This window comes from Salvelinus alpinus, chromosome 7 (assembly GCF_045679555.1).
Source record: "Salvelinus alpinus chromosome 7, SLU_Salpinus.1, whole genome shotgun sequence".
In the NCBI taxonomy this organism is placed as follows: Eukaryota; Metazoa; Chordata; class Actinopteri; order Salmoniformes; family Salmonidae; genus Salvelinus; species Salvelinus alpinus.
In genome coordinates this window covers 20,678,171-20,702,768 of record NC_092092.1, presented here as the reverse complement: position 1 = coordinate 20,702,768, position 24,598 = coordinate 20,678,171, and the positions used below count along the sequence as shown (strand labels likewise).

The 24,598-nt window shown below is 42.4% G+C and overlaps 1 protein-coding gene across 4 annotated transcripts; it reads left to right on the top strand.

Moving 5' to 3' along the window:
• Window positions 1-411: 411 nt before the first annotated feature.
• tmem87b (transmembrane protein 87B) lies at window positions 412-24,183 on the top strand. 4 transcript variants are annotated; one of them, XM_071409374.1, is made up of 19 exons: window positions 412-607; window positions 6,898-6,958; window positions 10,766-10,857; window positions 11,505-11,639; window positions 12,890-12,943; window positions 13,197-13,374; window positions 13,777-13,838; window positions 18,773-18,956; window positions 19,844-19,943; window positions 20,058-20,151; window positions 20,281-20,352; window positions 21,484-21,592; window positions 21,701-21,759; window positions 22,055-22,158; window positions 22,428-22,498; window positions 22,603-22,679; window positions 23,488-23,540; window positions 23,638-23,668; window positions 23,860-24,183. In XM_071409374.1, the coding sequence occupies exons 1-19, from the start codon at window positions 452-454 to the stop codon at window positions 23,899-23,901; spliced, it is 1,734 nt and encodes a 577-aa protein (XP_071265475.1). In that variant the 5' UTR covers window positions 412-451; the 3' UTR covers window positions 23,902-24,183. The 4 variants fall into 4 exon arrangements, with proteins under 4 accessions (XP_071265475.1, XP_071265476.1, XP_071265474.1 ...); XM_071409373.1 differs by lacking the exon at window positions 20,281-20,352 and adding an exon at window positions 20,875-20,950 and having other exon boundaries at window positions 413-607; window positions 21,488-21,592; window positions 23,860-24,046; XM_071409371.1 differs by having other exon boundaries at window positions 413-607; window positions 20,281-20,356; window positions 21,488-21,592; window positions 23,860-24,046.
• The last annotated feature ends 415 nt before the right edge of the window (window positions 24,184-24,598 follow it).

Here is a 24,598-nt window from a genome sequence, read left to right as displayed (position 1 = left end):
TTGTGCAGGTTCTCGCAGTACATTTTATAGTTTCACACACTACACAGGGTAAAGAGAGCGAGAAAAGTGGGAGACAGGCAGACAGGCAGGTGTACCCGAACACCACATATGTCATATAAATGTGTGGGGGGGGTAAACAGTGTGCACTCAATGAAAATGTGTTATTTTACATGTTCTTCACAGAAAAAAGAGCCAAGGCCAATGAGTCGCAGGTGAAAAAATTATTAGCTGTATCATTTTTCTTCTAGTATACATTGAAAATTGGTCCCACAGACCCGAACACCACACAAGGGTTAATAAAGTATATATATGGTCACTGGCACTGCTTTACATGGTGTATGGTTCAATGCATCTGATGCCAAAACGTAAACTCAAACATAAGCATGCGCGTGACGTTACTTTCACTCAGGTGAGTTAGCTAGTCGCCCCAGCTATACCACATGCTGAAAACATGGCTGCTTCTGTACGGGTGAGGACGTGGAACAGCACGGCTAGCTCAGTGAAAACCTGGCTCCTTTATTTGGCTGGGATTATTTTACTAGGAGATGTAAATAGCGGGGTGATGGCAGCTCCAGAACCAGGACAATGGAGAATTACAGTTGTCAATGTGAGTATTAAAATATGTAATATAGTTAGCTAGCAAGAACAATCGTGCGATTAATTTCAACTAACTGGCTAGCAATCCAACCTATCTAGCTAGCATGGGTTTGGATGAAGGGGGCGTTTTTCTGTTCATAAAATTGAACATTATTGATTAATAATGCATTTTTCTGAACAGATTCAGACTTTATCGATATGCACAAGCCGTTGTAGCAAACATTAATGTTTTATCTGCTAGCTAAATAGCATAGGCTCACTAACCCGATATCGTTGAAAGATGTAGCCACAGAGTTTTTGAACTCAGAGGCGCAACATCGCGAAACTTCCGGGAACGCTTGCCAAGCAGACCAGGCCCGGGTTTGGAGAAGGCAATGAGTGAAGTGAATCATTGTTCCTTAGTTAATTTTCTCAATCTAAAGACACATAGATTCGAGACAATGTATTAAGTAGATGAACATGTTATTTCTCCAACCTCGTGAAAGTGACAAACTGACACGTTTTCATATGTCAAAACAACTATCGAAAGTGTGCCTTTTGATTTGACGGCGTTCACATGCGCAGTTCGGCGCGAGACGAGATTACGTGTTTCTGCGCATGAGTTTAGCTAGACAACGTTGCCATGATGACGTCGCCTACAAATTTGATCTGGGATTTTTAATGGAGAAGCAGTGTTTGCCGATCTTCATATCTACATTTCTTGGCCAAACACCTCTGTTAGGCAGCTAGCTAGCTAAAGTTACATAGCTAAATTTAAACAAACATCAGACACAGACCACTGTACTCAGGGTTAGATCATTGCCTGCAATTTAGCCCAGATAGAACCATACGTCTACCAATCATTCAGATAGTTAAATTAGTGAGCTAGCTAATGTTCAGATTAGAATGTGAGCTGTGCCAAATCTATTTGGTAGACTAGCTACCGTGTCCAATGAATTGAAGAGGTCTACCAGTAAATTGCTTTCAAGTCAGTGAAGGGAAGTGAGCAAGTGCACAAGAGAGGTAGGCTAATTGGGAGTTTGTTTTCCATGTAGGTGGTCAGGTGTGTGTCCACCACCGTATCCTGTTGCAGAGTAATGTGAGAGCTGCCCGTTGCCTGCCTAGGGACTCCCAATAATGGTTACCAGGGCCTATATGAAGTGTATGAGTAGGAATGAGTGCTGGTCAAGGATCAAGTCCCCCTTCCAATGTAATCTAATTTATCGTGATCTGAAAAAGCAAAACGGATTCTAAATCACTATTACTCAGAGGCTGGATACATACGGCCCCAGATGAGAGAACACGAGTGTTGTGTTTGATGGAGAGAAAAGGGTTTCCTCATATCACTGAATGTCATGGGTGCATATAATACACAGTTGAAGTCGGAAGTTTACATACACCTTAGCCAAATACATTTAAACTCAGTTTCACAATTCCTGACATTTAATTCAAGTAAGAATTCCCTTAGGTCAGTTAGGATTACCACTTTATTTTAAGAATGTGAAATGTCAGAATAATAGAGATTTATTTCAGCTTTTATTTCTTTCATCACATTCCCAGTGGGTCAGAAGTTTACATGCACTCAATTAGTATTTGGTAGCATTGCCTTTAAATTGTTTACCCTCTTAGCGCACTGATCCCGCATTCGACAACATCCGGTGAAATCAGAGCGCGCCAAATTCAAAATACAAAATCGTAATATTAAACATTCATGAAAATACAAGTGTCATACATGATTCTTTAGCTTAGAATCTTGGTAATCGAACTGCGTTGTCCGATTTACAATAGGCTTTACTGCGAAAGCATAGCATTCGATTATCTGAGGACAGCGCCCCACAACAACATATGTTTACAAACCAGCACAGGCGTCACAATCATAAATAGCGATAAAATACATCACTTACCTTTGAAGATCTTCCTCTGTTTGCAATCCCAAGGGTCCCAGCTACACAATGAATGGTCGTTTTGTTCGATAAAGTCCTTCTTTATATCCCAAAAAGTCAGTTTAGTAGGCGTCATTGAGTTCAGTAATCCACCCGTTCAACATGCAGACAAAGAAGTCCCAAAAGTTACCGGTAGAGTTCGTCCAAACAAGTCAAACAACGTTTCTAATTAGTCCTCAGGTAGTCTAATATCTAAATAAATGATAATGGAGAATAGTATGTTCAATAGGGAAGGAAATTAACGAAGAGCGCGCCCTCATTCACGCGCGCAAAGAGACTACTTTTGCCTTACCTCTCCCCATGGATAAACAACTATTACTCGTTGGTTTTTCAAAAAACAAGCCCGAAACCATGTATAAAGACTTGACATCTAGTGGAAGCCATAGGAACTGCAATCTGGGAGGCGGAAGTCATAGTTTGCAATAGCTTCACATTTGAAGTTGATGGGAGCTCGAAAAAAAGATGGATTTTCCTCAGGTTTTCACCTGCCATATCAGTTCTGTTATACTCAGACATTTATTTGAACCGCTTTAGAAACTTCAGAGTTTTTTTGCCAATTCTACCAATTATATGCATGTCCTAGCTTCTGGGCCTGAGTAACAGGCAGTTGACTTTGAGCACGTCAGACTAGAGGTCGACCGATTATGATTTTACAACGCCGATAGCGATTATTGGAGGACCAAAAAAAGCAGATACCGATTAATCGGACGATTTTAAATAAATAATAAATAAAATATTTATTTGTAATAATGACAATTACAACAATAATGAATGAACACTTATTTTAACTTAATATAATACATAAATAAAATCAATTTAGCCTCAAATAAATAATGAAACATGTTCAATTTGGTTTAAATAATGCAAAAACAAAGTGTTGGAGAAGAAAGTAAAAGTGCAATATGTGCCATGTAAGAAAGCTAACGTTAAAGTTCCTTGCTCAGAACATGAGAACATATGAAAGCTGGTGGTTCCTTTTAACATGAGTCTTCAATATTCCCAGGTAAGAAGTTTTAGGTTGTAGTTAGTTATTATAGGAATTATAGTACTATTTCTCTCTATACCATTTGTATTTCATTAACCTTTGACTATTGGATGTTCTTATAGGCACTTTAGTATTGCCAGTGTAACAGTACAGCTTCCATCCCTCTCCTCGCTCCTACCTGGGCTCGAACCAGGAACACAACGACAACAGCCACCCTCGAAGCAGCGTTACCCATGCAGAGCAAGGGGAATAACTACTCCAAGTCTCAGAGCGAGTGACGTTTGAAACGCTATTAGTGCGCACCCCGCTAACTAGCTAGCCATTTCACGTAGGTTACACCAGCCTAATCTCCGGAGTTGATAGGCTTGAAGCACAGCAAAGAGCTTCTGGCAAAAAGCAGGAAAGTGCTGTTTGAATGAATGCTTACGAGCCTGCTGCTGCCTACCACCGCTCAGTCAGACTGCTCTATCAAATCATAGACTTAGTTATAACATAATAACACACAGAAATACGAGCCTTAGGTCATTAATATGGTTGAATCCGGAAACTATCATCTCCAAAACTAGACGTTTATTCTTTCAGTGAAATACGGAACCGTTCCGTATTTTATCTAACGGATGGCATCCATAAGTCTAAACATTCCTGTTACATTGCACAACCTTCAATGTTATGTCATAATTACGTAAAATTCTGGCAAATTAGGTGGCCCAAATATACAATGACTCTGTGTGCAATGAACGCAAGAGAAGTGACACAATTTCACCTGGTTAATATTGCCTGCTAACCTGGATTTCTTTTAGCTAAATATGCAGGTTTAAAAATATATACTTCTGTGTATTGATTTTAAGAAAGGCATTGATGTTTATGGTTAGGTACACATTGGAGCAACGATACGCAACGCATCGATTATATGCAACGCAGGACACGCTAGATAAACTAGTAATATCATCAACCATGTGTAGTTAACTAGTGATTATGATTGATTGATTGTTTTTTATAAGATAAGTTTAATGCTAGCTAGCAACTTACCTTGGCTTCTACTGCATTTGCGTAACAGGCAGGCTCTCGTGGAGTGCAATGTAATCAGGTGGTTAGAGCATTGGACTAGTTAACTGTAAGGTTGCAAGATTGAATCGCCCGAGCTGACAAGGTAAAAATCTGTCGTTCTGCCCCTGAACGAGGCAGTTAACCCACCTTAACTGTTAACTGTTAAATAAAGGTGTCCAAAAATACCGATTTTCTGATTGTTATGAAAACTTGAAATCAGCCCTAATTAATCGGGCATTCCGATTAATCGGTCGACCTCTACGTCAGACAGGCGGAAATTCAGGATACTGCCCCCGACCCTAGAAAGGTTAACTTGGGTCAAACGTTTTGGGTAGCCTTCCACAAGAAGTTGGGTGAATTTTGATCCATTCCTCCTGACAGAGCTGGTGTAACTTTGGTTTGTAGGCCTCCTTGCTCGCACACACTTTTTCAGTTCTGCCCGCAAATGTTCTGTGGGATTGAGGTCAGGGCTTTGTGATGGCCACTCCAATACCTTGACTTTGTTGTCCTTAAGCCATTTTGCCACAACTTTGGAAGTATGCTTGGGGTCATTGTCCATTTGGAAGACCCATTTGCGACTAAGCTTGAACTTCCTGACTGATGTCTTGAGATGTTGCTTCAATATATCCATATCATTTTCCATCCTCATGATGCCATCTATTTTGTGAAGTGCACCAGTCCCTCCTGCAGCAAAGCACCCCCACAACATGATGCTGCCACCCCTGTGCTTCACGTTTGGGATGGTGTTCTTCGGCTTGCAAGCCTCCCCCTTTTCCCTCCAAACATAACGATGGTCATTATGGCCAAACAGTTCAATTTTTGTTTCATCAGACCAGAGGACATTTCTCCAAAAAGTACGATCTTTGTCCCCATGTGCAGTTGCAAACCGTAGTCTGGCTTTTTTATGGCGGTTTTGGGGAAGTGGCTTCTTCCTTGCTGAGCGGCCTTTCAGGTTATGTCGATATAGGACTCGTTTCACTGTGGATATAGATACTTTTGTACCCGTTTCCTCCAGCACCTTCACAAGGTCCTTTGCTGCTGTTCTGGGATTGATTTGCACTTTTCGCACCAAAGTACGTTAATCTCTGAGACAGAACGCGTCTCCTTCCTGAGAGGTATGACGGCTGCGTGGTCCTATGGTGTTTATACTTGCGTACTATTGTTTGTACAGATGAACGTGGTACCTTCAGGTGTTTGGAAATTGCTCCCAAGGATGAGCCAGACTTGTGGAGGTCTACATTTTTTTTTTCTGAGGTCTTGGCTGATTTCTTTTGATTTCCCCATGATGTCAAGCAAAGAGGCACTGAGTTTGAAGGTAGGCCTTGAAATACATCCACAGGTACACCTCCAATTGACTCAAATGATGTCAATTAGCCTATCAGAAGCTTCTAAGGCAAAGACATCATTTTCTGGATTTTCCCAAGCTGTTTAAAGGCACAGTCAACTTAGTGTATGTGAACTTCTGACCCACTGGAATTGTGAAATAATCTGTCTGTAAACAATTGTTGGAAAAATGACTTGTCATGCACAAAGTAGATGTCCTAACCGACTTGCCAAAACTATAGTTTGTTAATTAACAAGAAGTGTGTGGAATGGTTGAAAAATGAGTTTTAACAACTAACCTAAGTGTATGTAAACTTCCGACTTCAACTGTATGTATGGGGGATCCCAGGAATCAAACCCACTATCCTGGCTTTGCAAGCGCGATGCTCTACCAACTGAGATACAGAGGACCTGTTAGGCATTAGACCTAGACTACCTTCGTCAGGACTGACTTACTCAGTTTATTTTTATTTATTTATTATTATTATTTTTTTAAATAAAATTTACCCCCTGTTCTCCCCAATTTTCGTGGTATCCAATCGCTAGTAATTACTATCTTGTCTCATCGCTACAACTCCCGTACGGGCTCGGGAGAGACTAAGGTCGAACGCCATGCGTCCTCCGAAGCACAACCCAACCAAGCCGCACTGCTTCTTAACACAGCGCGCCGCCAACCCGGAAGCCAGCCGCACCAATGTGTCGGAGGAAACACCGTGCACCCGCCCCCTTGGTTAGCGCGCACTGCGCCCGGCCCGCCACAGGAGTCGCTGGAGTGCGATGAGACAAGGATATCCCTACCAGCCAAACCCTCCCTAACCCGGACGACGCTAGGCCAATTGTGCGTCGCCCCACGGACCTCCCGGTCGCGGCCGGCTGCGACAGAGCCTGGGCGCGAACCCAGAGACTCTGGTGGCACAGCTTGCGCTGCGATGCAGTGCCCTAGACCACTGCGCCACCCGGGAGGCCCCTTACTCAGTTTATTTAACTAATGCCAATGTAAACACTGTTTCCTCTTCTTCACAGACCTCAAGACCATTGCTTTTGAGGAAATCCATGTATAAAGACACTGATATCAAATTGAAAGGTAAGATTAGCCAATGTTTGATGTCATACTGTATATGGGAAATGCCTCGTGTAAGGGTGTCAAACAAATGAAAATCGGTTTCCTCGAGCATTTGTGAGAATTCTGCAAAATGTTTTGCTTTCACAAGAACTGAAAATAACCGTTTCAGGGTGCAATTTGCAAGATGCACATTCTATATGATATTAGCTTGTTTACAATCTGCAAAGGTACCATGCGACTCGCACTGCCCTGTCACAATACCTGGTACTCTGGTTCTAGATCTTCGACCCGCTACCAAAGATTGCCTATTATATTGAAAAGATAGTCAAGTGACCTTTTTAACAATGGAAATGCATGTTCTCAAAGATGGAAGGCAGGCAGGAGGAGGCGAGGTCAGGTGGGACCATTCTAGCCAATGAGACGGCAGATGCGCATGTGAACAACAGCCCATAGAGATAGATGGAGTACTCTTTATATCTGTGCCATTATAGCGTCTGTGACAGCATGGGCAACGCCATTGAGCCTATCTTCATTTTAAAGTAGTAAATTCTCTTCAGTGGCTGATTTTCTCCCAACTCATAGGAGTCCCCACCAAGTTGACTATTTTAAAATGGTGGGAACCATCAATGGCAATGTCCGTGCTTTATTTTATTAGGGTATCTTTTAGTCCTCATTTGTGCTAAAAAAGGGTTATATCCGTTAAGACAGTTAATCAAACTGCTACCCAGACTTTCTGCATTTCACCCCCTACCTACATGTACTTCAATCAATCACCTAACCAAACCTACATGTACATATTTCCTCACTCAATCAACCCAACTACCTCGTACCCCAGTACACTGACTCTGTACCAGTACTCTTTGTATATAGCCTCGTTATTGTTATTTCTTATTGTTACTATTTTCTTATCTATTTGTAAATGTTCTTACTTTTTAACTGCATTGTTGGGAAAGGGCTCGTAAGTAAGCATTTCATGGTAATCTACACTTGTATTTGGGGTGTTTGTGACATTAAAATGTTATTTGATTTATCCGTGTCCTCTATCTCTAGGAAAACAGGCACAGCTCCAATATAGTTTTTTTTAAATAAATTGCCGAAATGTATATCAGTGCCACGTACAGTATCAGTCAAAAGGTTAGACACACCTACTCATTCCAGGGTTTTTCTATATTTTGACTATTTTCTACATTGTAGAATAATAGTGAAGACATCAAAACTATGAAATAACAACACATATGGAATCATGTAGTAACCAAAAAAGCCTTTCTGGCGCAGGCGTTCCGCTAGCGACCCACCTCGACAACATCCGATGAAATTGCAGAGCGCTAAATTCAAAATACAGAAATAGTCATAATAAACATTCATAAAAAATACAAGTGTTATACATCGGCTTAAAGATGAACTTCTTGTTCATCCAGCCGCTTTGTCAGATTTCAAAAAGGCTTTACGGCGAAAGCATACCATGCGATTATCTGAGGACAGTGCCCGCATACAAAAGCATACAAATAGGAATTACAAAAGTCAGAAATAGCGATAAAATTAATCACTTACCTTTGAAGACCTTCATATGGTTGCAGTCACAAGAGTCCCAGCTACACAATAAATGTTAGCTTTGTTCGATAAAGTCCCTCTTTATATCCCAAAAACTCTTGTTTTGTTGGCGCGTTTTGTTCAGTAATCCACTGGCTCAAAGGCGGTCAAAACATGCAGATGAATACATCCTAATAGTACCGGTAAAGTTCGTCGAAACATGTCAAACGATGTTTATAATTAATCCTCATGTTGTCAATTGTCTAAGTAATCGATAATAGTTCAACTGGACAATAGCGTATTCAATAGAAAGGAAAAACAACGAAGGGCGTGCACTCGGTCATGCGCAAAACCAGCACTGCATGATTCTACAGTCCACTGACAGAAAGGTCTCATTCTTCTTCATTTTTCAGAAAACAAGCCTGAAACAATGTGTAAAGACTGACATCTAGTCAGCCAAATGAACTGCAATCTGGGTTCGAACCGATTAGATACTCTATAGGCATTCAATTGAAAACTACCCACATCAAAAAATCCCACTTCCTGGATGGATTTTCCTCAGGTTTTTGCCAGCCATATCAGTTCTGTTATACTCACAGACATTATTTTAACAGTTTTGGAAACTTTAGAGTTTTTTTCTATCCAAATCTACCAATTATATGCATATCCTAGCTTCTGGGCCTGAGTAACAGGCAGTTTACTTTGGGCACGCTTCTCACCCAGATGTCAAAATACTGCCCCCAAGCCATAAGAAGTTTTAAACAAATCAAAATATATTTGAGATTCTTCAAGGTAGCCACCCTTTGCCTTGATGACAGCTTTGCACACTCTTGGCATACTCTCAACCAGCTTCATGAGGAATGCTTTTCCAAAGAGTCTTGAAGGAGTTCCCACATGTGCTGAGCACTTGTTGGCTGCTTTTCCTTCTCTCTGCTGTCCAACTCATCCCAAACCATCTCAATTGGGTTGAGGTCGGGTGATTGTGGAGGCCAGGTCATCTGATGCAGCACTCCATCACTGTCCTTCTTGGTCAAATAGCCCTTGCACAGCCTGGAGGTGTGTTTTGGGTCATTGTCCTGTTGAAAAAACAAATGATAGTCCCACTAAGCGCAAACCACATGCGATGGTGTATCACTGCAGAATGCTGTGGTAGCCATGCTGGTTAAGTGTGCCTTGAATTCTAAATCAAACAGTGTCACTGTCACACCACCTCCTCCATGCTTCACGTTGGGAACCACACATGCAGAGATCATCCGTTCACCTACTCTGCATCTCACGAAGACACGGTGGTTTGAACCAAAAATCTACAATATGGACTCTAGACCAAAGGACAGAATTCCACCGGTCTAATGTCCGTTGCTTGTGTTTCTTGGCCCAAGCAAGTCCCTTCTTATTGTTGTCCTTTAGTTGTGGTTTCTTTGCAGCAATTCAACCATGAAGGTCTGATTTTCACGCAGTCTTCTCTGAAAAGTTGATGTGTCTGTTACTTGAACTCTGAAGCATTTATTTGGGCTGCAATCTGAGGTGCAGTTAACTCTAATGAACGTATCTTCTGCAGTACAGCTAGCTCTGGGTCTTCCTTTCCTGTGGCAGTCCTCATGAGAGACAGTTTCATCATAGCGCTTGATTGTTTTTGCGACTGCACTTGAAGAAATGTTAAAAGTTCTTGACATTTTCTGTATTGAATGACCTTCATGTGTTAAAGTAATGATGGACTGTCATTTCGCTTTGCTTATTTGAGCTGTTCTTGCCATAATATGGACTTCGTCTTTTACCAAATAGGGCTATCTTCTGTATACCACCCTTACTGTGTCACAACACAACTGATTGGCTCAAACGCATTAAGAAGGAAACAAATTCCACAAATTAACTTAACAAGGCACACCTGTTAATTTCAAATGCATTCCAGATGACTACATCATGAAGCTGGTTGAGAGAATGCCAAGAGTGTGCAAAGCTGTCAGCAAGGCAAAGGGTGGCTACTTTGAAGAAAATCAAATATAAAATATGATTCCATATGTTCCATATACATTTGCTATTTTTGACAACCATCAGTAGATTTGAAAATGCGATGGAAACCCATTTAACTTGTATTTTTTATTTCGGGAATTTAACCGCAAAAGGGAATTTTATGTGCGCTACGTCATCACACACAGCATTTTATCTGCAACAGGTCAATTTGATGGAACAATGTGCATATTTATGCGGATTTTAGAATATTCACAAATCTGTTACCAATTGGATGGAAACATACCTAGTAACACTTTTAATTATTATTATTATTATTTTTTTTTTAAGTTGTGTCCTTTGGATGTCCAGAGGAGATGACTTTTACCATTCAATGGTACTTGAAATACTACCCCTGTCACAACGAGTTCAATAATATTGAGGTAAGTAAAGTACATGCACTAGCCTAGTTAGTGAGTTACTAGTACCATGTTAGTCTAAAGCAGGGGTCGGAAACAGGTGGCCCGGGGGCCAGAATAAGTTTTTAGTACAAAAATAAATTGTAAAATCACCAGGAATTCATCTAAAAATGAGTTTAATGTAGGAAATCTGTTCCCAATTATTCCCATGAGAAAAAAAAAGAACGTATATGTGATAGTGACTAAATGTAATCAAGGTATGAAATTATTGTATTTGAAAAGAAAAATACATTTTTGGGCTTAGTTGTGGTCAATTTACAGTGTACAAATTATTGTAGTTATATCCGCTCCGACAAAAATCGGCCTGTGGCCGAATCTAGTTTCCTACCCCTGGTCTATAAGTTGAAATCAGATATGGGTGTGTGGAGCATAGAGTGAGTGTTTGCCATAGTCATCTTTCATTGTCACCACCTTCATTTGTTTAGGATTCCTATGGTAGTGCCACATTTTGACAGTTGGTGTGAATTACCAGTTGACTGTAATATGTACTTTTGGAGTTACATTTCCTTTGAGCAATGAGATTTAAAAGTATGTCTTCCTACATTCAACTACTAATAAATATTGTATTTATAAAAAATATCTGAACTTTGATATAAATCATTACTTTCAAGGAAATGTATGAGAGGACGCCACTGAGTCGAGGACAGAGTATGGATCCTAACCCTCTAGGACAAGGGGAATGCATTGAGCACAAGCACAAGCCCTTGACCTGCAACAATGACCTGCGATACTTCCCAATGCTAAATGTAAGGGCTTATAGGTTACATACAGTACATGAGTTAACTTCCATTACAGGGCTTTTCACACTACTGAACTGAGCAGGCCTGGTTACTCAGCTACCATAGTTGCTTGAGCCGTACTGAAAAGGACAGGGTGAAAACAAAATATTCAAGCCACAGTTTTGTTCGGGTCGGCTCAATAGTTTGAAAAGGATACAGTGCATTCAGAAAGTATTCAGACCCCTTCCCTTTTCCACGTTTTGTTACATTACAGCATTATTCTAAAATTGACTCGAAATTGAGGTCGGGTGCATCCTGTTTCCATTGATCATCATAGAGATGTTTCTACAAGTTGATTGGACTGCACCTGTGGTAAATTCAATTGATTGGACATGATTTGGAAAGGCACACACCTGTCTATATAAGGTCCCACAGTTGACGGTGCATGTCAGAGTAAAAACCAAGAGCTCCGTAGAGCTCAAAGACAGGATTGTGTCGAGGCACAGATCTGGGGAAGGGTACCAAAACATTTCTGCAGCATTGAAGGTCCCCAAGAAGACAGTGGCCTCCATCATTCTTAAATGGAAACAGTTTGGAACCACCAAGACTCTTCCTAGAGGTGGTCGCCCGGCCAAACAGCAATCGGGAGAGAAGGGCCTTGTTCAGGGAAGTGACCAAGAACCCGATGGTCACTCTGACCGAGCACCAGAGTTCCTCTGTGGAGATGGGAGAACCTTCCAGAAGGACAACCTTCTCAGCAGCACGCCAACAATCAGGCCTTTATGGTTGAGTGGCCAGAGGGAAGTCACTCTTCAGTAAAAGGCACATGACAGCCCGCTTGGAGTTTGCCAAAAGGCACCTAAAGGACTGTCAGACCATGAGAAAAAAGATTCTCTGGTCTGATGAAACTAAGATTGAACTGTTTGGCCTGTATGCCAAGCGTCACGTCTGGAGGAAACCTGGCCCCATCCCTATGGTGAAGCATGGTGATGGCAGCATCATGCTCTGAGAATGTTTTTCAGCAGCAGGGCCTGGGAGACTAGTCAGGATCGAGGGAAAGATGAACAGAGCGATCCTTGATGAGAGAATTTATACAAATCTGTTTTTGCTTTGTCATTATGGGGTGTTGTGTGTAGATTGGGGGGGGGATATTTAATAAATTGTATGATAAGGCTGTAACGTAACAACATGTGGGAAAAGGTCAAGGCGTCTGAATACTTTCCGAATGTACTTGTTGTTTGAGTTACTGACAACTTACTATGACAACTTTGTTTCAGAAAGCCAAGGTGGAACCACGGACAGTTGTCCCGCCCATGGAAGGGGCAGCACCGGTGAGCTGCTATGATGGGGTCATGGTGTTTGCATCACTTTTTTAGCACACACTCATTCAGCTATTGCCTTCGGCTGTTGCCAATTCCTAAGGTCATTGTCAATGAGCATAGGAGTTGCCGTTGGCCATATACAGCATGTACTACGAGATCTGGGACCAGGCTATCACTTTTCAGATTCTCTTACATTTCTGGGATTTCTAAATACATTGCATAATGCAATTTTTAAAACAAATGTTGGTTCAATCCTACTCAGGGTTCGGATGAGAACTACACCAAATGGACGATGGAGGAGTACGACAAAGTCAGCGGTGTGAAGAATGCCAGTGTGTCACTTAAAGATGATGTCATTGCCACCACGTGGAAGGATGGCCCCTATCTGTTTGTGGTGGTGATTAAATCTAACAAACAGGAAGCCAACTGGAATTTAACTGGTGGGTTCGCTACATTAACCACCATACGCCTCAGCTGGGTTGTGTTCATTAGGCACCAAACACAAAAATACAGACTGAAACAACAGGGAGGGACCACCAGAACTAACAGAAGAACATTTACTGGGCGTAACTAGCTAGCTGGACTCATTTTTGTTTTCTGTTGCAAAAATGTTATGATCTACCCTAATGAACACGACCCAGTTCTTGAATGTCAAACTTGCCCGTGAGGCTTACCAAAATGGAAATTACATTTCTTTAGTCAGCCTAAATACTAATTGAAATGATTTAAAATAATAATATATTGGCTACTGTTTTGATCACGTTGCTCAATGTTGTATGTTGTAACCCTGATTTATTTTCTGTGTTATGAAAAGCTGATGTATACACTGTTTATATTTCCAGTAAACATTGTAATGAAAGGAACTCACGGCTACATCTCCATCACTGAATGGCCTCTCATGATCGTGAGTATACATTTCATTTATTATATCCTTTGAGTTGGGACAGATTCAATTAAACATTGTCACATTAAATAAACAGTCAGATGCATTGCACCATGACACTTTAGCTCATGCTAATTTCCAGTAATTGTCCCTAGTCAAATATATAATGTAGGCTTAATCATTGTCATAGATTGCAGACACCTGTTTTACTCATCAAATTGTATTAGTCACATGCGCCGAATACAACAGCTGTAGACCATACAGTGAAATGCTTACTTACGGGCCCCTAACCAACAATGCAGTTTAAAAACAAATATGGATAAGAAATAAAAGTAACAAGTAATTAAATAGCAGCAGTAAAATAACAATAGCAAGACTATATACAGGGGGGTACCGGTACAGAGTCAATTTACGGGGGCACTGGTTAGTTGAGGTAATATGTACATGTAGGTAGAGTTATTAAAGTGACTATGCATAGATGATAACAACAGAGTAGCAGCGGTGTAAAGGTGGGGGGGGGGGTCAGCAATGCAAGTAGTCTGGGTAGCCATTTGATCAGGTTTTCAGGAGTCTTATTGCTTGGGGTTGAAGCTGTTCAGAAGCCTCTTGGACCTAGAGTTGGCGCTCTGGTACTGCTTGTCGTGCGGTAGCAGAGAGAACAGTCTATGACTAGGGTGGCTGGAGTCTTTGACAATTTTTAGGGCCTTCCTCTGACACCGCCTGGTATAGAGGTCCTGGATGGCAGGAAGCTTGGCCCCGGTGATGTACTGGGCCGTTCGCACTACCCTCTGTAGTGACTTGCGGTCGTAGGCCGAGCAGTTGCAATACCAGGCAGTGATGCAACCAGTCAGGATGCTCTTGATGGTGCAGCTGTAGAACCTTTTGAGGATCTGAGGACCCATGCCAAATATTTTCAGTCTCCTGAGGGGGAATAGGTTTTGTTGTGCCCTCTTCACGACTGTCTTGGTGTGCTTGGACTATGTTAGTTTGTTGGTAACGTGGACACCAAGGAACTTGAAGTTCTCAACCTGCTCCACTGCAGCCCCCCGTGCTCTCCTCTTTTTCCTGTAGTCAACAATCATCTCCTTTGTCTTAATCACGTTGAGGGAGAGGTTGTTCTCCTGGCAACACACGACCAGGTCTCTGGCCTCCTCCCTATAGGCTGTCTTGTCGGTGATCAGGCCTACTACTGTTGTGTTTTCGGCAAACTTAATGATGGTGTTGGAGTTGTGCCTGACCGTGCAGTCATGAGTGAACAGTGAGTGCAGGAGGGGACTGAGCACGCACCACTGAGGGGCCCGTGTTGAGGATCAGTGTGGCGGACGTTACCTACCCTTACCACCTGGGGGGTGGCCTGTCTGGAAGTCCAGGATCCAGTTAAAAAGGGAAGTGTTTAGTCCCAGCTTATTGATAAGCTTTGAGGGCACTATGGTGTTGAATTCTGAGCTGTAGTCAATGAACAGCATTCTCACATAGGTGTTCATTTTGTCCAAGTGTGAAAGAGCAGTGTGGAGTGCAATAGTGGGTCTAGGGTTTCTGGGATGATGGTGTTGATTTGAGCCATGACCAGCCTTTCAAAGCACTTCATGGCTACAGATGTGAGTGCTATGGGTCGGTAGTCATTTAGGCAGGTTACCTTAGTGTTCTTGGGCACAGGCACTATAGTGGTCTGCTTAAAATATGTTGGTATTACGGACTCGGACAGGGAGAGGTTGATAATGTCAGTGAAGACACTTGCCAGTTTGTCAGCGCATGCTTGCAGTACACGTCCTGGTAAACCGTCTGGCCCTGGGGCCTTGTGAATCTTGACCTGTTTAAAGGTCTTACTCAAATCGGCTACGGAGAGTGTGATCACACAGTCTTCCGGAACAGCTGGTGTTCTCATGCATGTTTCAGTGTTATTTGCCTCAAAGCGAGCATAGATGTAGTTTAGCTCGTCTGGTAGGCTCGTGTCACTGGGCAGCTCTCGTCTGTGCTTCCCTTTATAGTCTGTAATGGTTTACAACCCCTGCCACGTCCGACGAGCACATCAGAGCAGGTGTAGTACGATTTGATCTTAGTCCTGTATTGACGTTTGATGGTTCGTCGGAGGGCATAGCGGGATTTCTTATAAGCTTCCGGGTTAGAGTCCCGCTCCTTGAAAGCAGCAGCTCTAGCCTTTAGCTCAATGCGGATGTTGCCTGTAATCCATGGCTTCTGGTTCGGGTATGTACAGTCATGGCCAAAAGTTGTGAGAATGACACAGATATTAATTTTCACAAAGTCTGCTGCCTCAGTTTGTATGATGGCAATTTGCATATACTCCAGAATGTTATGGATTGATCAGATGAATTGCAATTAATTGCAAAGTCCCTCTTTGCCATGCAAATGACCTGAATCCCCCCAAAAAACATTTCCACTGCATTTCAGCCCTGCCACAAAAGGACCAGCTGACATTGTCAGTGATTCTCTCATTAACACAGGTGTGAGTGTTGACAAGAACAAGGCTGGAGATCACTCTGTCATGCTGATTGAGTTCGAATAACAGACTAGAAGCTTCAAAAGGAGGGTGGTGCTTGGAATCATTGTTCTTTCTCTGTCAACCATGGTTACCTGCAAGGAACCATGTGCCGTCACCATTGCTTTGTACAAAAAGGGCTTCACAGGCAAGGATATTGCTGCCAGTATGATTGCACCTAAATCAACCATTTATCGGATCATTAAGAACTTCAAGGAGAGTGGTTCAATTGTTGTGAAGAAGGCTTTAGGGTGCCCAAGAAAGTCCAGCAAGCGCCAGGACCGTCTCCTAAAGTTGATTCAGCTGCGGGATCGGGGCACCACCAGTACAGAGCTTGCTCAGGAATGGCAGCAGGCAGGTGTGAGTGCATCTGCACGCACAGTGAGGCGAAGACTTTTGGAGGATGGCCTGGTGTCAAGAAGGGCAGCAAAGAAGCCACTTCTCTCCAGGGAAAACATCAGGGACAGACTGATATTCTGCAAAGGTACAGGGATTGGACTGCTGAGGACTGGGGTAAAGTAATTTTCTCTGACAAATCCCCTTTCCGATTGTTTGGGGCATCTGGAAAAAAGCTTGTCCGAAGAAGACAAGGTGAGCGCTACCATCAGTCCTGTGTCATGCCAACAGTAAAGCATCCTGAGAACATTCATGTGCTTCTCAGCCAAGGGAGTGGGCTCACTCACAATTTTGCCTAAGAACACAGCCATGAATAAAGAATAGTACCAACACATCCTCCGAGAGCAACTTCTCCCAATTATCCAGGAACAGTTTGGTGACGAACAATGCCTTTTCCAGCATGATGGCGCACCTTGCCAAAAGGCAAAAGTGATAACTAAGTGGCTCGGGGAACAAAACATCAATATTTTGGGTCCATGGCCAGGAAACTCCCCAGACCTTAATCCCATTGAGAACTTCTGGGCAATCCTCAAGAGGTGGGTGGACAAACAAAAACCCACAAATTCTGACAAACTCCAAGCATTGATTATGCAAGAATGGGCTGCCAGAAGTTAATTGACAGCATGCCAGGGCGGATTGCAGAGGTCTTGAAAAAGAAGGGTCAACACTGCAAATATTTACTCTTTGCATCAAATTCATGTAATTGTCAATACAAGCCTTTGACACTTATGAAATGCTTGTAATTATACTTCAGTATTCCATAGTAACATCTGACAAAAATATCTAAAGACACTGAAGCAGCAAACTTAATATTTGTGTCATTCTCAAAAGTTTTGCCTACGACTACGTACGGTCACTGTGGGGACGACGTCATCGATGCCCTCATTGATGACGCCAATGGCTGATGTCGTGTACTCCTCAATGGCATCGGAGGAATCTCGGAACATATTCCAGTCTGTGCTAGCAAAGCAGTCCTGTAGTTTAGCATCTGCTTCTTCTGACCACTTTTTTATTGATCTAGTCATTGGTGCTTCCTGTTATAATTTTAGCTTGTAAGCAGGAATCAGGAGGATAAAATTATGGTCAAATTTGCCAAATGGAGGGCGAGGGAGAGTTTTGTGTGCGTCTCTGTGTGTGGAGTAAAGGTGATCCAGAGTCTTTAAAAATAAAAAAAAATCCTCTCTTGTTCTACATTTGACATGCTGATAGAAATTTGGTGAAACGGATTTAAGTTTCCCTGCATTAAAGACCCTGGCTACTGGGTGAGCGTTTTGTTTGCTTATGGCGGAATACAGCTCATTCAATGCCGTCTTCGTGCCAGCCTCTTACTGTCGTGGTATGTAAAGTAAATATAACTCTCTAGGTAGATGGTGTGGTCTACAGTTTATCATGAGATTACCTCAGACTAGCAATAGCTTGAGACTTCCTTAGATATCGTGCACCAGCTGTTATTTACAAAAATACATGTTCTCTCCTGCCGGTGCAGTGTATAACTAGCCAGCTGTATGTTGATAGTGTCGTCGTTCAGCCACAACTTCGTGAAGCATAAGATATTACAGTTTTGAATGTCCCGTTGGTAGTTTATTCTTCCGCGTAGGTCATCTATTTTATTGTCCAAAGATTGCATGTTTCACTTGCAGGGTTTTGTGTTGTCTATGTAATATAATACTGTATATGCCATTTATTCAAAGCGTCTTAGTCATGAGCGCATATATTTCAACATACGTGTGGCCCTGGGGATCGAGCACACAACCGTGGCGATGCAAGTGCCATGCTCAACCAACCAGGCCATATAGGACCTTGTTGTTTGTTCAGATGACTAAAGACCTTTTCAGGCCTGATGAAACTGGATGCTGTGCAGTCATAGGTCTGACAGTGATCAAACAAACCAGTTTGTCAAACTTTATGATGTACTTTTGGAGGTGCGTTCCAACTCCCCACATGCCTAGGTTTTGGCTTAGCGGGCTAATGCGCTCTTCAGGCATGCAGGAGAGCCAGGTTAAAACCCTGTATCATTGTAGTTGAGTTAATATGTTTTAACACCCATCTCTTTCCCTCTCAGTTCTACATGGTGATGTGTATAGTGTACATCCTGTACGCGTTACTCTGGTTCATGTGGGCTGCCTGCTACTGGAAGGACTTACTGCGGATCCAGTTCTGGATAGCTGGAGTCATCTTTCTGGGCATGGTGGAGAAGGCTGTGTTCTGTGCTGAGTACGAGAACACCAACGGTGTCGGGGCAGCTTGTGAGTCTACACCACGACTAATACTACTACTAAACTACACCGAGCTCTCTGAGTGGTTTAAAGAGTAGTAAGATCCTCTGTATAGGAGCATGGTGAAGGCTGTGTATGAGAACAACGGTGTCAGGGGCAGCTTGTGAGTTTACAGTACACTATACCCAGCTCTCACATTGATCCGGTCCCATTTCCCTCCCTACCCTTTCCTCTTGGCACTAACTGTCAATTTTTTTGCAAATCTGTATGGTCTGAATAGGCGGGTATGGTCTTGTTAGCAGTTGATATTCCTCTTCAATAACACAGACCCCAAAGCAAATCAGGGGGAAGAAAATAGGTTAATTCTTATTCAAAGAGAACGAATCATGCGGGGAGGGAGATGGTAGATGTTCATGCTCCCCTGTCCTCAGCGATTCTCTCCTGTGCTTCTCTCCACAGAACAAAGGGACAGGATGTACTTTATAACCCAGCCCTAGCCTGTAGTTGACCAATTAGAATGCCTTGCAATAAACTGGGCCAATGGCCAAATAACTATCCTATTTCAGGCTCGATGACAAATTCCTCCCATGTCTCTGACCCATTGATCAATAATTCCCTATTACATAAAAAACACTTTCCATTGATTGTTAGTACTCTATTTACTTTTAGTCCTCTTGACCTCTCGTACACTGCGTTGTGTATCTATCTTCAACATATTCTTAGTCTGAATAGGCAGGTATGGTCTGAATAGGCAGGTATAAGCAGTGTAGTGATGATGGTGCTTTCACCATATTGCTTCTATCTTACAGATTTGCTTAGAACCAAGGGGGAGGTTTAGGGAGTGTTATTATTCCGAGCAATACATCGTTTTTCTGCCTTGTGTGAGAGACCATGCATTCCAATGTTCTTGTTTTCAGCTCCAGGCCTGTTGATCTTTGCTGAGCTCATCTCTGCCCTGAAGAGAACCCTGGCACGGCTGCTGGTCATTATTGTTAGTCTGGGATATGGTATAGTCAAGTAAGTTGAGAAAATAAAGGTCATCGCTCACTCCCTGTCACTCCCAATCCTTTGATAGGTTAGCCTGCTATCTATATTTAGTACATGTTCCTGCATTTTGTGTGTTCCTGTCAGGCCTCGACTGGGTACAGTGATGCACAGAGTGGTGGGACTAGGCGTCCTGTACTTTGCCTTTGCTGCTATCGAAGGTGTGCTTAGGATCACTGGGGTAAGGAGTTTTCCTGATTTTGCTCCAGTGAGCTTGCGTTCAAAATGTGACATTTCAGTTCTAGATGGGCTGCTGTTTTTCCCTTGTGAGTTATGGGAATTACTTTCAATAAATGTATATTCACTAAAGGGTCGTGACAATGGCCTTTCCCTCATCACAATCGTTGTTCTAGTTGTGATGGACTCCTGTATCGTCTGGTTCATATCCTTAATCCAATTATCATCCGGAGTTTATAATAATACTCCATAATGCACATCTATTGGTCTATAATAACAAAATATGCCTACTTGTCTTGTTAGCCTTGTCTGACACTTGTCTGTCAGTACAGAATTTTACACATTTTGCTATTGCTTACTAATACGTTTTCATAAGTATCACTAATAGACTAGGTGCTGGGGTTATGTGTGTTGTACAATTTAAACTGGAGTTTGGGTTGTATACCTTAATTTGTATACTAAATTATGTTTCAGTGGGTGATTTTCTTTGGTTACTGCTCTGGTGATAGAGAACAGAACCTATCTACCCCACTCACTTTTTCTTCCTCTGTTTCTTCTGTCTCTCTCTTGACGTTAATCTTGCGCTCTGACTCTCTCATATTTCTCTCTCTAAACTCTCATCCACACTTTCCCCACCTGCTCTCCTCTCCTATTTATCTATCTTACTCTCAACTTGTATTCTCTCCTCTTCTCTTCCGCTCTCCCCCTTTCTCCTGTCCTCCCTCAGGCGAAAGACTCTGACCTGGCTTTGTTGGCCAACATTCCTCTGGCTCTGCTTGACTCCTCTCTCTGCTGGTGGATATCCTTTGGTGTGCCTATAGCCCTGCTTGGGCTCCTCTGTTCCCTGGGGGCCCCCCTATCCCTGGTCCCTACCCGGGGCTTCTCTAATCCTCAGTCTGGGGGCCTACTCTGACTCTCCCTGGGCTTGAGGGTCCCCTGCTTCTATCAAAGGGTTCAGTCCAAATCCAAAGGGTCTCTGCATGTTAACCCACTAGCTACATGCTAACCCTCTGCCTCTCACAGCTAGCTTCTCCTGACATATATAAATAGAGAGCATGAGAGATTAGATTATTTGCTAACTCACAGCTAGCTAACCTGGAAGTCTACAAGTAGAGGTCAAGTAGTCCGGCCCCTTTACCTGGGGCCTCATTTGTTCTTCGGGTCAATCAACATTCCAACACCTTAACCCACTAGCTACCACTCACAGAGGGCACATAATCCGACCTTGCATGCTGTTTTCCCTGCTGACTTTGCTGGGTGAAGTCTGTCAGTTACTCTACATACTGTCAGTGTCTACTGTCTAGCCCAGAGGTTGTTTCCTTGACTGCCTCCTAACATATTCGTGAGCCTGGCTCAAACTATAAAGACACTGAAGCTGAGGAGAAACCCAGTCAAACTGTCTCTCTACAGACACTTCACGAACACACTCATCTTTGCCATCATAGGTGAGTGAAGTTGTTAAATTGATGTAGTCTTTTCCCAGCACCGGATATCGGTCATACATTCATTCAATCAAAGTAGTCTAGTGATGATCACACATTTTTTTCCTTTAGCTTCAATCATTTTCATGGTGTGGACGACAAAAAAATTCAGGCTAGCAGATTGTCAGTCGGTAAGAATACATCTCTCTGTTTTTAAATGTCTTGTGTTTCAAACGTTTAAATAGAAAATATACAAATGTGTGTTATCCAGTTCTTCTGGATCAATGTTTTTAGCTTGCTCTGTATTTCTTGAGACGAATATCGAATCAACAGTTAAGATTTGTTATTTTACGAACACCTTCAATTATGTGGCTGTTTAACCTCCTTTAGTTGAATGCAGTGATTTAAAAGAATGTCTGCTAAATAACAAATGTAAATATCCTGAATCCACGTGACTGATACGTTTGCGTCGTCCTGTGTGGCCAGGACTGGATGGAGCTGTGGGTAGATGATGCCTTCTGGAGGTTCCTCTTCTCCATCATACTGCTGGTTATCATGTTCTTATGGAGACCATCTGCTAACAACCAGAGGTGAGGATTGATTTGGCTGTTATATAACAGACATTTGCATTGATCTAAGTGTTATCATCCTGCACCTTAGCTACCTTGTTGAGTGTACTGTAGATTTCACAATGGCAATATGTTGACGTATCAAACCACCACCAACAGTCAGTCAGGGAGAAAGTGCCTCACCTTTCGACTCTTCAAAGCTTCACAGAAGAAACACAAACTTAAACGGTCTTTCTCTAAATGGAGCTTTATAACTATTCATAATGTTTAACTTCCTTTGTTCTCATCAGGTATGCATTCACTCCTCTGATGGATGACTCTGATGATGAGATCGAGGAGTTCCTGGTGTCAGCTAATTTGGGTACAGTACAGTTCACTTAGTGAGAATGAAAACCCTACTATTTCACTGTTTCCTTGTTTAAACATTGACCATTGATCCCCAAAAATGTTTCTCTCTCTACACAGCTGACGGCATAAAGTTGAGAGCAACCAACTCCAGGACTGAGACGAACGGTTCAGCCAAGCCTTCAGGACCCAACCCGGTTAGTATCAAACGTTCAGTTCAACTTCATTGCCCCGGAGGTAATAAATTAAGAAAGGCAAAGTCCGTTTACAAGTATCGAATCTATATGAACGCAAAGTACTCCACATATAAATATGGTATACAAACAAGTCAATCTTATGTTGTTTTTTTTTCTTCATTTTTCGTGGTATCCAATTGGTAGTTAGTCTTGTCTCATTGCTGCGACTCCCTTACGGACTCGGGAGAGGCGAAGGTCGAGAGCCGTGCGTCCTCAGAAACCCAACCAAGCCTCACTGCTTCTTCACACAATGCCCACATAACCTGGAAGCCAGGTTACCAATGTGTCGGAGGAAACACCGTACACAGGAGTCGCTAGAGCACGATGGGACAAGAACATCCCTGCCAGCCAAACCCTCCCCTAACCCAGACAACGCTGGGCCAATTATGCACCGCCACAATTGGCTCAGCGGGTCTCCCAGTCGCGGCTGGCTGCGACAGAGCCTGGACTCGAACCCAGAATCTCTAGTGGCACAGCTAGCACTGCAATGTTGTGCCTTAGACCACTGTGCCACTCGGGAGGCCCAGTCAATCTTTTCTGTCAGCACAGTCAATGGTCCACTTTCAGTTAACTGCACATGATGACATGACACTTTTGCTTACTCAAATGTTTGCACTTACGTGGCAATTCAAACACCCTACTGGCAGACATTAATGGAACATCTATGTAGTCTAGTAAATCACATGACTGAGTTTAAACAACAGGGGGCAGCGTGGAGTAATTATCTATTTTTTTTCTCTTCTGTCATTCTCTTTACCAATCTGTCCAGGATGAAGACATGAAATGGGTGGAAGAGAACATTCCTACCTCTTTAACAGACATGTAAGCATGACTTAACAAAAAATAATAGATGTTTTAAAGTGATCAACATTAGGCGGTTGTATAAAAGCACGTTTTGTCTTTTCCTCTTTCATTATAGAGCGTTGCCTGTTCTTCTCGACTCGGATGAGGTATGTGTATCCTTAACACAATAGGTCTCAAATTTGGCTCATTTCTGTCAATGGCAACACATGGTTTGCTTTACTGTGCATTTCCTTTAATGTTATTCAATTCTCAGATTGCAGTATTATATGTACAGTATTATATGTACAGACTATGATGTTAGAGAAATATATAATATATTCTCAATTTTTTTTACCAGGAAATCATGACCACAAAATATGAAATGTCCAAGATGGAGTAACATGGAAAGTCTTCCTCCTACCCACGGTGGATGCAGAGCATCTCTTCCTCGGATTCCTAATGCATGGCATGGAATAGACAGATCATCTGGAGCACGACACCTCTCCAATCCTAGTCCTAGGGCTGTTTAGGCTGAGACTCAGACCTCTGTTCCTCTGTACAACACTAATGTGGCTTAACGCAACACCTCTGACTTGGCGATCAGCAGGGTCCTATTCATTGGGCATCAAATGGAAGAAAATTGATTAAAACGGGGAGGTACTACAACTTGTCAAATAAGAAATACTTGTTTTAGTTTTCCTTTCCAGAGTGTTTTGTTATGGTGTGCCCTAATGTATTCAACCTATGTTATATGTGGGCAACAGAAAATCTCACCTGCAATACTCCTATTCTGTGCGTCCCAAATGGCACCCTGTTCTCTATATAGGGCACTGCTTTTGACCATGGCCCATAACGTTTTATAGGGAATAGGGTGCCATTTGGGATGTAATTTGAGACTTCTGTTCCCCCAAAAAATACTTCACTTTATGTTAAATGCTGTATGTATTTATTAACATTTTTGCTCACTAAACTTGACTTTATAGGAGAGAGGAACAAGCTGGTATATTATTTCAACACCAATTGGACACACTGCATAATAACATTACCAATATTATTTTGATAGATGATAACATTGAGGTGTAAAGTAAACGTTATTT

Bases quoted from the DNA above. Each gene is read 5' to 3' on its own strand.
- tmem87b (XM_071409374.1), top strand. From the start codon at position 452: ATGGCTGCTTCTGTACGGGTGAGGACGTGGAACAGCACGGCTAGCTCA. The intron at 608-6,897 runs GTGAGTATTAAA...TCTTCTTCACAG, and splicing joins GGAGAATTACAGTTGTCAAT to ACCTCAAGACCATTGCTTTT. The intron at 19,944-20,057 runs GTAAGTTGAGAA...TGTTCCTGTCAG, and splicing joins CTGGGATATGGTATAGTCAA to GCCTCGACTGGGTACAGTGA.